Source organism: Molothrus aeneus, chromosome 3 (genome assembly GCF_037042795.1).
Source record: "Molothrus aeneus isolate 106 chromosome 3, BPBGC_Maene_1.0, whole genome shotgun sequence".
Taxonomy (NCBI): Eukaryota; Metazoa; Chordata; class Aves; order Passeriformes; family Icteridae; genus Molothrus; species Molothrus aeneus.
Genome location: NC_089648.1, coordinates 39,722,031 through 39,734,677, shown reverse-complemented (window position 1 = coordinate 39,734,677; position 12,647 = coordinate 39,722,031). Strand labels below are relative to the sequence as shown.

Here is a 12,647-nt window from a genome sequence, read left to right as displayed (position 1 = left end):
ACATATGAGATATCAAAATAGATGCCAATTTGAGATCAGATCACAAAGATTCAGAGCTTTAGTGTTAATAATGCCTTTGTAATCGTGCAAAACACATTCTTTGAACAGAAAACTGTCATTGTGAGCCACAAATATTTGGATGGTATTGTGTTCTGCTAGCACAGTTATAGAGTACACTCATTTTCACAGAAACAGCAAAATTTTCAATTTTCTGTTCAGACCCTTTTGTATCAAAATTCATTGGTCCATTAGTTAGGAAGTCTACTTGATGTGAAGAGTGAAAAATGTAATGGGTAATTCTGAAGTTTCAGTCAGTTAACTTTTTCCTAACCATAGTTACAATGTTGGCAAAAGTATAAGATCACCAGAAGGTACAGAGTGCTTTCTTATATATCTATTGATACATGCCTTTAGCGTAAGCCAGCTGCACTCCTTGGATGACATAAGTGGTGCTTATAAGGAATTAATGAAGGAAAGTGAGATTCTATAGAACCATATCCTTCTTGAGGCCAAATCTTATGTGAAGGTTGCAATGTAGTTAATCTAGAGAGAAGCTGAGAAGGGATTACAGTGCAGGATAAGGAGGCTGATGGGGCAGAAGAAAGGGATTTGTCTATCAGAATGAAAGCATAGTTTCAAGAGTGTGTGGGATTTTGCTACTTTTTGCATCAGATTCTCATAAATAATAGATTATCATAAATTGATGGGCTATAAAAACACAAAGTGAAAAATAAAATTCAGCTTGCATATTATCCCAACAAGTATATATTTTCTTTTCTTTTATATCAAAATTCAGTAGCCAATGTCATTTGAAGATACAAGTATATGTATTAATAAAGTATATTGCCGGCAAAATTTCAGGGCAGAGAAGGAACAAATGGATTGCTCTTCTTAACTTTAGTTTTTCCCTGTATTCTGTGTATTCTATAGTAAAGGAGTAATGCACAAAGTAAATGTGTATGTGTCTGTAGAACTTCTTGTTTTGGATTCTTGCGACCAGTGCTGGCTGAATCAAGGGGTGGTGAGCAAATATTTCAAAGGCACAAAAAAGGGTGCTCAGTTACTTTTAATGAATACTGTCCTTTGGGCTACTACTGTCTTTGTCTTTTGCTTTACTCTTTTTTTTTAGTTATACAGAGAAAATGTGAGACTGTGTAGACTTTGTGGGGAAATGTGTTGCACAGTACATTTTAATTCATCTCTTAGAGCAAGCTATGCACCAGCTTTCATAATGAATAGGAGATTCCTGGCAGTCAAATACTGATTGCAGGAAATTACCTTGAGGTTTCTGTGATGTATTCAGCCAAATCAAGAAAGTGAATGGTTAGGAAAGGAAAGAAAGTGTTTTAACTGTTTCAATCTGGTTCCCTGGAGAAAGAAGTCTTTAGCCAGCAAAAAGGCTGGGATTTGCCAATGTGGATGTTAAAATATCAGAGGTTTAAAACTGGATTTAATTATTTAAAAGTATGAAGCCAAAATTAGTCTTGTGATGAATGAATGCAATTGCTACTGAAGTCAATGGAATTGGACACTTAGCCCAGGGCTAACAATGTCTTATAATTAATTGTTGAAGTAACCTTTGCTCCCTCCCTTTCACTGCCCTTGTTTTTGTCCCAAAACATCCTGTACTGTCTTGTGCAATCACAAAAAGATCTTCCCCTGCTTCACATAATGGATCCCATACCCTGATTTTAGCAATCCCCATCAGTCAGTGAGATGCCCCAGATAACCTGTCTCACTGACTGTCCTGGTGGGTTTCACCCCTGGACCAAAGGGCTCATGGCTGTCCTGGGACAGCACTGGGAGGAGCCAAGGCCGTGCTCCATTTCTCTGACTGGATTATGGGACTTCCTCTACATGCTCTTTGCATGCTCTTCCTCTTTGCTCCTTTGCATGTGTACAGACAAGCTTTTTTTCACATAATCTAACAAATATTTACTGTTTGTTTCTTAGATGGACTAAATTATCCACTGAAAGGGTGGTTGGTCACTGGACTGGATTCCCCGGGGAAGTGGTCCCAACACTAAAGCTTTTCAGAGTTCAAGGAGCATCTGGACAATGCTCTTAATCATATGGCGTAATTCTGCAAGGAGCAGGGAGTTGGACTTGATGATTCCCATGGATCTCTTCTATCTCAAGATATTCTATGATTCTATAAATAATTAATGCCATAGAGAATAGTTACCTGAAACTGATTTATTGTTTTACAGGGATCATCCTACAGCACTCAGCAACCTGAAGCTTACAACCTTTTCCTGACCACAGCTGCAGGTGATGGCATCAAACTGTGGGATTTAAGAACACTGAGGTAAGAATTAATTAGGTACCTTGGAATAAAAAGCTATATCTTTATCTTGCTAAAGCTTTATCTTTATCTTTATATGCTTTATCTTTATTCAGAATTCATACTTGCTCTCATATACCAGTAGAAATTTTGATGTGGAATCTGAACAACAGGTTAATTGAAGTTTACTAGTTTTTAGATACCAAGCAAAGTGCTCATTCCTCAATTATAGTTAGTTATGTGGAAGCCATTGAATATTTAGGATTTTTCATCTATGTTTACCCACATTTGTAGATCTAATCGTATATATATAATGGTGCCCTGAACTGAATGCTAATGGTATTTCCAAAACAGCATGCCATTACTGCTAAAATAAGTAAAATCTATGATCTATCTTTTAAAATATAAGCCAATTGCAGCAACATTTTTAAAAACCATGTATGTAGTGCTATAAGTTTGCATGACACATTACCATAAACTCAGAATTAAATGCTACACTGTTTCTAAACACCTTTCAATTTTGAGAAAGCCTTGGGACAAATTAATAGAACATCAAGGAGGGAACATTGCTCAGGAGAAGTAATACCTGGGGCAAGCTCTGTTGTGGAGGCCAAAAGAATTATGATTAAAAGAAAAGGGGATTGGGCAGGAGGATGTTTAGGCTTCAAAGAATAATTTCCTATTTGCTTTCTGTGTATGTAAACATAGCTATGGAAAGATGTCATATAATTTTTCTAGTACCGAATTTTCTATTTGGGCAATGTTTAATAAACCTTTCATTTATTTCCATCTTTCTGTGGTAAGAATACATTAAATCTATAGGGGGCATATGTGTTCTTTTCAAAATCATTGCTGTATTACCTTCACTCAATGCCAGAAAGTAATGAAACTAGAAACTGCTGGGTTGGAATATGTTACCTTCTTATGTTTTTCTAATAAGCTGCTCAAACTGTGTTGCTGAAGAGTAATGAAAAAGTAGAAAGCTTTTCACAGATCACTTATCTGTCTCTTTGTTTCTAAATACTAATATAAGTAAAGTCAGTGAAAGGTAAAATAGTTAAAGTGTAAAATCTGGGCAATCAATTAAATGAATATGTCTTGAGAAGAAGGAGCAAATTTATGTATGTTCTTGCTGTATATTTAATTTGGCTAGGTCAGTGTATTCTAGTATCCACTGTGTTCTATTAGCCAAGCTTCAAAAAAGTAGTTCAAATCCTTAATGACAGATATTTTAAGGGTGCTTGTGAGGTACTATGTATATGTGTGTGTTTGTTACACATTACACAGTGATCAGTAGTATAAACTCTTGTGGAGAAGAAATAGAAAAAAAAATTGTTTTTTTCTTGTTAGCAATTTTCAAGGAACAAAAGACAAACAAACCACATTTTTTAAAATGAAATTTTCTGCCATTGCTCAAACCAGAGACTGAGTCTTCTATATTTTAAAATCTGTTCCTGAGTTCTCAAAAGGAGTAAAACTGTTCAATTTTTCCTATGTGTTCACCAGGTGTTTTTCACATAAATAAATTTAAAATGTCTAGGTTTGGAAAGGTCTGTTTGAACTTGGAACAAGTCTCTGCTGAAGTGTTAGGTCTACTATAGTTACACAGATTGAACACTTTTGCTTTTTTTTTTTTTTGTTCTTAGGTTTTATCCAATCAAATCCAGTCCATCCCTTGCACTGTTGAGTACTTACAGGAGAGATTAGTTCCTAAACAACCTTATGGTGGGCCAGTACCTTTAATCTCTTAAAGTTGTTGATTTGTAAAGTTGGTGCATCAACAACTGTTTCCAGTCCCTCTGGAATGACCTGCCTTTGTTTTTCCTTTGGGTTTGCCAGAATAGGGTTTGTTTAGTGAAATCTTTGTCCAGTGTTCTTGCAATATAGCAAAGGTAAGTCCACCTTCTCATTTATATTGTTTGCAGGGTTGTGGATAGTAACACTAAGTCCAAGATCTCCACTTTATGTTTGTTGATTTTATTCTAAATATTTTCCCTAGCTGTCCACAGTGAAAATTATTTTGCTTTTCTTTAATCTGTTTGTTGCCCTTGAGAATCTATCCATTGTTACTTTATTTAAAAATTCTGTTAAGTACAACATTTTGATTAAATAAGGGGGAAAAATACCTTCATCACAGTGCTCTTCAAAGCTGTTGTTGAAAGCATGGGAAATAATTTACAAAATAACTGCACAATTCCCTTGGACTCTTAGGGGGTTTTTAATTCAGTTTCTTTGATGATGGTTCCTTTTCATATGACATGCATTCCTTTTCTCACAATTGACCGAGGAATCATAGCAGGATGCTCTGGTTCCTTTTTGATCTGCACAGATTAAATCTTCAAACAGGTTAACCTGGCCTATAGCTTTATAAGTTTTGGATATATGAATGTTTTTGCTTTGAGTTCTACAAAAAATTTGCTGTTCAACCTGTGTTATCAAATTACAATTTTTTTCCCAATGAAAATTCATTTAACTTTTCTTATGTTCTTGAATTTGGTGAAATTATTTAGCAAATTCAATTTTCATCATCTTTTTTGGATAAAACTGTGAATTTGTCTGTCTCTTTCACTATTGATGATCTGGAGGAATTCCAAGATTCCTTCAGAGAGTGCCAGAACGTCTCATGGGTTCCTCTGAAGGTGGTACAAGAAAAGACATTTTAACTTTCTGATGTTGTCAGCCAACCTCACACAGCCAGGTCATCTTGCCAATAAATGAGGGAATCTTGGACACTGCTAGTGGCTTTTGGATTTACTCAGACTCTTGCTCCATTTGCTTTGAAATGCATGGATTTGTAAAGTTTCATTTGAAGATTTTGAATATTTTTTATAATTCTCCTGCATTCTCCTCATTTATAACTAAAGCTAAGAAAAGCTCCAGATGATCTACAAAACAGGTTTAGGAAAAAAAAGGCAAGGAAAATAGTTTTTCTTGGAAGAAGAAAAATATGGCTACTCTTCTTCCAGGTTAGGATAATGAACTATGTGACCATATGAATACATGGTTTAGAGTAAGATAATGACCTTTGACCAACTTCCAAGATATTTTGAAGAGCAATTTCAGTCTGTATTGTCAAAAAGAATGACTACTTGGAAAAAAAGTAAAATTTCTTTCTCTTGTGTCCAAGGTGAAAGCAGTAAACACAAGAGTTAGGCTGAGATGCTGTGGAAATCTGAATGAGATGGACATTATAGTCACCAGGCTCAGGATTCCCAAAAAAAGACTCAGAAAAGCATTTAATGATCAGGAGGTGCAAAAAGTTAATACATTCTTACATTTTTGAAGGAGTTGAAGAGTTCTTTGTTATGAAACCTTGTAGACTCATTAATGTAAGACACAAGAAACCTTACCATCCTTTCTCATACTGCTGTGTGTATTGAATGTATTTTGGAGACATTGCTACTCTTACTGGATTCAGGAATGTAGCATTGATTTATACTCAGCCATACCTGTTGTCTCCACCAATTCAATTTAATATCTCAGAAAAGTCTGGATTGGAATGACACAAGTTGCTGAGTCCTTTAAGCCACAGAGGCCAGATATATCAGAAAATTCCAATACACTAAGCCTCCTTGTCTGCCAGTCCCGCCTGTGTTTAGTGGCTATGCTCATGAACATATAGGGCAGTGAGATGTACTTTGACATCCTAGTGCTGTAAAACCAATGCATAGAAAGAATGTAGAAACTTAGGAATTAATAAACATTCAATTCCCTTACACAGTAAACTCATAACAACAGGAAGTATCAGACTAGACTAAATACCAGCTGCTTTAATATGTTCATATATCACTTAAATTTCATATGACAGTTTTTAATTCTGCTTTACCAGTCTGAATCCTTTCAATTTCTCACTTCCTCCCACTTGTAGATTAGATAATTCTGTGCTTGAAATGTCCAGAAGAAAGGAAATTTCTTTCATTAATTCTATTAGGAGAAAACTAAAAATTCATAGAGTTGCACCCTTCACTTCATTAAATGCATTTAGAATATTGACTAAACACTTAGTAGCACTAGCTCACATTCACTAGCAAAGTTACATGAATACAGATATCTTCATGACTGGATGATAATGAGAAAAATTGTGTGTCCAGTTTTCTGCAGCTTCTCTTGCATGGGTCATTCCAAGGAGTCCTCTTCCTCAAGAGAGGTTTTAGAATGTGAAGTAGTGTAAAATTTTCTTCCCTGAGGCAGATTTCAGATCCCCTACAAAGCTTTTAGGCACTGGTGTGGACCTTCCCTGCTCATCAGTAAATTATGACTAAAGCCATCATGCAATAAAGCTTCATCCTTCTTTGTGTCAATAATTGTGTGACCTGGCTTGACATCAGATTTTCAGATGTATATTTAGTCAAGTAACCAGCTGCACTGTGAGGACCCTTACTGCACCAGTGGGCCTTAATTGCCCTGACGAGCCTTGGAATCCCACCCATGAGCTCTGCTCCTTGCTTCAGGCTGTAGAAGTCTGTAGAAATGAGCTGGAAGAAGCCATATGAAGTTCAGCAAGGGGAAGTGCAAAGTCCTCTTGGCACCAAGTGCAACCCCCAGGCACCAATATATGCTGAGGGGGCAACTAGGTAGAAAACAGCTTTGCAGAAAGGAGACCAAGATGAACATGAGCCAGAAATGTGCCCTTGAGGCAAAGAAGGCTTATGATGTCCTGGGCGGTATGAGGAGGAGTGTTGCCAGCAGGCTGTGGGAGGTGATACCTCCACTCTGTTTAGCACTGGTGAAGCCACACTAGTACTATGTGAGCACTGAGGTTGGATAAGATGACCTCCAAACTTGCCTAACAATCTCAACCATCATGTCACTTTGTGATTCTATGAAAATTGCATTTTTTCTTTACTTTCCACAGAAGAGATAGGGTATGGGAAACTTGCTGGGGTAGCTGATGTGATATTGACTAAGAGAGCAAGATGTACAATAACAGCTGTAATTGAAAATTAATTTAAAAGGCAGGAAAGGGACAATTGTGCTATGCTGCCAGATGTGCTGTGCTTAAAACCTACCCAGAAATTGTGAGAGCAGGGCAGAGTTAGTACAGCCCCATTTGGAAGTCTGGGATGCTGCTATGGTAGTGTGAGGAGGTAGATGTAGTAGGTGCTAGATTACTGTTGCAGGTAATAAGACTAGCCGGGACAAGGTGTTAGGAAGAGCTCCCAACACCCAATCCACTAAAACTTATGGTGGTAGGAGCTGCCTGCCTGTGACTTATACTCTGATCAGCTGAGAAATGGAAGTTCAGCTGTTGAACTATGCTGTTTGCTGCTGAAACAGCCATTTTTCTTCTCCTGAAAAAAAACCAAAAAAGGCAGTGGATGCTTATTGGACACAGTGAAGATTTGAGGAATATTGAACCACTTGCACATACTGAATTGCCTCAGCTGAATACTCAGCTGCACGATAATGCTTTGATGTATGATCCCAGAGAAAATCAGTTTCACCTTCCTTCAGCCTCTGACAGAATCTACCAGTTGTATGAAGATAGTATTAGACATTAGGGCAAAATCTTCAAATAGTGTTCTAATGCTATGCCACTATGTTATCATCTCTGAATAGTGTTATGATGCTGCGCCGGAGGAGCTTATGATCATAAGCTCCGCTGGCAACATATTTTAGCAGAATTCCCACAGCCACAGGGAACTCATCTCATACTTTTTCTCACATTTGCACTTTGAGAACTTAGAGTCAGACAGGCAGTTTGAATTTTGAGATACTTTTCAGTTTGCATCTTCACTGTGAACTAGTTGCTTGACATAATCCTAAGCAAGATACAAATATATACATACTCAGAATTTGGTTACTTCTTGGTTTCTTCTGAAAATGAGGATCCCATGGTTTGACTTTTTTTTTTTTCCCTTGTAGCTTTTGAGTCTAGTTATCCAGATTTTGAGGGATAAAAGAGTGTCTGGAGTTCCTCCAAGTTTGGGACTGGATGTGCATGAAAGTATAGAGGATGGGGAACACAGGGATGTGGTCCCTGCTGGATGCTATGTTGAAAACATCAGGAGCTCCTATGTGAAGGGTTTGGTGTTGGAATAATGAAATTAAACCCACATGTTCCGTACATCTAAGGTGGCTGCTACTCCTACTGTCAAGTTAGACTCACATTTTGCAGAGCCTCAGTAGATCTGCTGGTACTGAAGAGTCTGTGAACAAATATCAGAGCACTGGCACAAAGTAACAATACAAATGAAAGTGGTTTAAGAAAAAAAACAAAACACAAACTTTTGTTTGCAGTTTTCTTTTTTTAATGCATCAAGTAGAATGAAATAGACTTCTTTGTTAGAGTATTCTCTTATTTATAAGGAGACACACATTCCAGTATCTTTCTCTTCCAAAGACAGAAAAAAATAGTACTTTTTTTTCTAATATTATTCAAGCTTTTTAGCAACATAAAAAGATACATATTTTGGAATGTAGACTAAAAGATGTACAATGAAGAACATAGGGAAAATTTGGCTGTTTGCTGTCCCATGCAATTACCAGATGTTTGTCATGGTAACCCCTGAAAAGCTCTGACCAGAAAAGCATTCTTAGGAGGCTGGAGAGCATGCCAGCTGGCCACGTAAAGCCTGCAATATCCAAAATAATTTGGATCACCACCTGTTGCTACTTAAAAAAAAAAAATAGAAATAAAAAAAAAAAGCCTGAAAGAAGACAATCCGTAAAATATGTTAAAATCATACACATAGTATCTATCTAATAATGCTATGATTTTTTTGTCCACCTTTTTCCCCATTGCTGTGATACCTGTAGATATCTGGAGTTAATAGATTGAGTAACAAATTTCTACTTAATTCTGTGGAAAGTTTAATTGGAATCAGGTTTTTTTAATTTAAATGTGTGTAGGATTTTGAGAGGTTGGGGAAGTAGCTGAACTTGTAATGGAACATATATCTTGATATAATAGAAAAGTTGAACAAGAAAACAATTAAGAAAATAGAATCCAGGGTGTTGGTTATTACTGAGGCTGCACTAGCACAAGGAAAAGGGCACTATCCTTTGACTGAGACATTGCTTTATACTGCTATGGTATAGCAGAGAAAAGATGAGTGAAAACCTTAGAATCCTGTTAGTTCTTGCGGCTCTATTTATAGCTGAAATATTCGAGTTATTGGTCACAAATACTGAGATGTTTCTTTTGAAAGGTTGTTTTTTTCAGTGTTTTATTAGGAGTCTCTTCTGTGAAGAACATCCCATTGAGGAAATGATGTTTTACAGGCCCTGACAATGAGGTCTTAAACATTTAGAAGTAGTCCTGATGACCAGTCCTCTACTTAAGGAAGAATGGTGAATCTGAAGACAGCTTTGGAAGGGACAATGGATATGAATTTTGTTTATTTTTCTCATGAAGAAATTTCTTTCAGATGTTGCTGTTGTATCTCACAAGTATAAGATTAAAGAGAATTTTTTTCCTCAAATTCTCTATGAGAAGGCAGTCAAAAAAAAAAAAATTCCCTGAAATTTGCAAACAGTGCAACTGGGACTTGAGGCTAAGTTGTATGAGAAGTTTACTCTACACAACGAATAATGTTATGTGGATGGCTAACTGAGGAAGAAAATACTGAGGAGACTGAGGTAGCTAGTATTCTCCTTTGCTGTAAATAGGGAGCTTGAACAGAGGCAGGTTATTCAATAGACCACATGTGGCCATTGGTTACTGAAAGTCTCTCAATATTCTTGTGAAAAAAGGAAGTTGCAAAATGTTTCTACATCTTAGTCACAGTAATTGGCTATCTTCGTAAGCTGCTTCTCTTGAATTGTAGTGTTCTCTTTAAGTTGGGTTATTTTAGCAGTTTCAGGATAGAACTTGTCTGAGGTGAAGTGTCTGGTTACTGTATGCTCAAAAGGTCTGTTAATACCAGTAGTTTTGTTATACAGAATACAGTAAAGTTCAGAGTTAGGCTCTATAAAATGAAGTATTTTCATGCATTCAAATGTGTCTCTTTTATGCTTTAAGGAGTGATAGCAATTAGATCTGTAGTGTAGTACAAAGTAGTGTTTTTGTTTAAGTATGTCTCTTTCACCTGGGTGAAACCGTGTTGGCATTTAGTACATTCTTAGACATACATATGTGTCTACAACAGAACAATATGGTATAAAAATTTAGAGCTTTCTGCACATAGGTTCTGTCGACTGAATTTACTTAGCTTCTGTGATTTCACTGGCCAGGAAAACGTGTATATCACAGGAGCTGGCAGGATATTTTACTATTTCAAATTTGTTCCTGGACCTAGCATACATAAAAAAAAAAAAAGAATATGACATCTGCATTATGGTGAAGTATGTGAATTTGTTTTGTAAAAAGGATAGGTTGACAGTATTCATAATACAGACAAAAGAGGAATATAGGTTATTATAAGTCTGTTTGAAAATAATTCCTCAAAGGTATAAAAATAAACTTCTGAAATGAGGTATGCATATGTAAATCACAGGTCTGAATGGTGTTGAAACTTGTATTAAAATATCTTTTAATATCAAGGAAAACACTAAATAATATCTTTTTAACATTAGTTTTGTGCTGACTGCAAAGTTCTTTACAACCATGTGGTGCTTTTTATGTGGATATTAATCTTCAGCTCATTAAAAACATTATTATTTGTAAATGGCCCAAGCATGCTCAGCTATTTAAAACTTACTCTACAATGCTTCTTGCAATATTAACTTGAAAAGTAAGAAATTAATTCCTTGCATTAATTTTAAATCCATCCCTACAGATAGGTAAGAAGTTATCTACAGTTATAGAACAGAGAGAGAGAGAGAGAGATAAAGAGAGAGAGATTTTTCACTTTGGAATTTCACTTTGGAATGTTTAGCTATTGTCTTTCTTGACTTACCATATACAATAAATTAATGGAATAGAATGTAAATAGGCAACAAAGGTGAAATATTCAGATTTGGGTGTAAGAAAAGCAAGCAATAATTATTTATGCCATGATTCCATGATTCCATCTTCATTTGATATAAATAACTTGAGGGAGATTTATAAATCTTCATGGAGCAGACTTTCACAACACCTTCCCCTTAGCTAACCGATAGGCATCACAGCTCCTCCTCTCTAATTAGTAATCATGTTTCTATCCCTGTAAACCAAAAAAGGCCAAAGCATGGGATTGGTCATTGTCCTGGGGCAGTTTTGTGTGTTCATTTGATTTTTAGTCATTAATGTTCTTTCTTCAATGTCTTCCAGTTTTGACAAAATCCTACTGCTGATATATTTAAAACTTTATTTGTGGATTTGCCGTAGTTAATTTGTAGACTAAGAAAAACATGATACCAGGAGGATTTCATGAAAATGACAGTAAAAGATGTTATTTTTAGTTGGGGTTAATAACACTGAAACTTCTCTGTAGGTGTGAACGTCGTTTTGAAGGGCACAGTAGCCGCTGCTATCCATGTGGAATTGCAGTGTCTCCCTGTGGACGCTTTATAGCCAGTGGATCAGATGACAAATACGTAAGTAGTTTTTGCTTATTTTTCCTCCTAAACTACAGGAACTACTCATTGTATCTAAAAGAGTCTTTTCAGAGGATTCTAGGATTCATCTTAACATGGTTTACTGGAACCTATGATACTTCTGTATAGTCCATTAACATGTAGCAGTTACAAATGATTCATGATTATTTTGTCCAAAAAATCCCAGAGCAGCTAAATCTTAGCACTCAAAGTAATTGTTAAAAGATTGTTTCTATAGGTTTCCATAATATTTGACTCTGAATTGTCATGTGCCATCAAAGATGAGGAGAATGGTGTTTCCTGTAGCACAGCTTTATGTGTTGTATATATATCTGACCAGTAGGAAATCTGTAGCAAATACAAATTAATGTACTTAAGCTCCCAAATACCGGGTGATGAATCTTTTAGTATGGCTAGAAAGCCATGAACCAATGAACCAATCAGCTGAATAAAAAATGAGAAGTCATTCAACTGGAGTTAGTACTTTCCAGACCCTTTGTGTGTGTATTTTCTCCCCTGACAGTTTCTCTTCTGAATCAATGTCAATAAAATTTAATTATTTAATTATTTAGAGAGGAATCCTGAGTAAAAGTGTATTGATACCTTTTTGAGTTTGCACCTAATTTTAACTCAGTATGCCTGCAATGTTAGCAGAACATTTGTCTTGCTGTTTGTGAAGAGATGGAAGATTGCTAACTTGTACTATAGGCCTTTGAAACTGGACTGAGGTTGGGCTCATTGCAAATACATCCTTTTGAAACAGCTGGGTAGGAATGCTGTTGAAATTTATTTTAGGTATTTCTAGGTTAATCATCAGAACATGACACAGTTTCTGGTCAACATCAAATTCAGAAGAGGAATTTACTCTTCTGGATATTTTTGAAATACAGGCTCAAATAATGTG

General features: G+C 36.1%; 1 protein-coding gene across 1 annotated transcript in view; it reads left to right on the top strand.

The window, feature by feature from the left end:
* WDR27 (WD repeat domain 27) overlaps positions 1-12,647 on the top strand; it is a 92,068-nt gene that overhangs the window by 28,618 nt on the left and 50,803 nt on the right. Inside the window, exons 21-22 of the mRNA XM_066545647.1 lie at positions 2,211-2,308; positions 11,641-11,743. Coding sequence (XP_066401744.1) covers positions 2,211-2,308; positions 11,641-11,743 — 201 coding nt within the window. The remainder of the gene's footprint in view (positions 1-2,210; positions 2,309-11,640; positions 11,744-12,647) is intronic.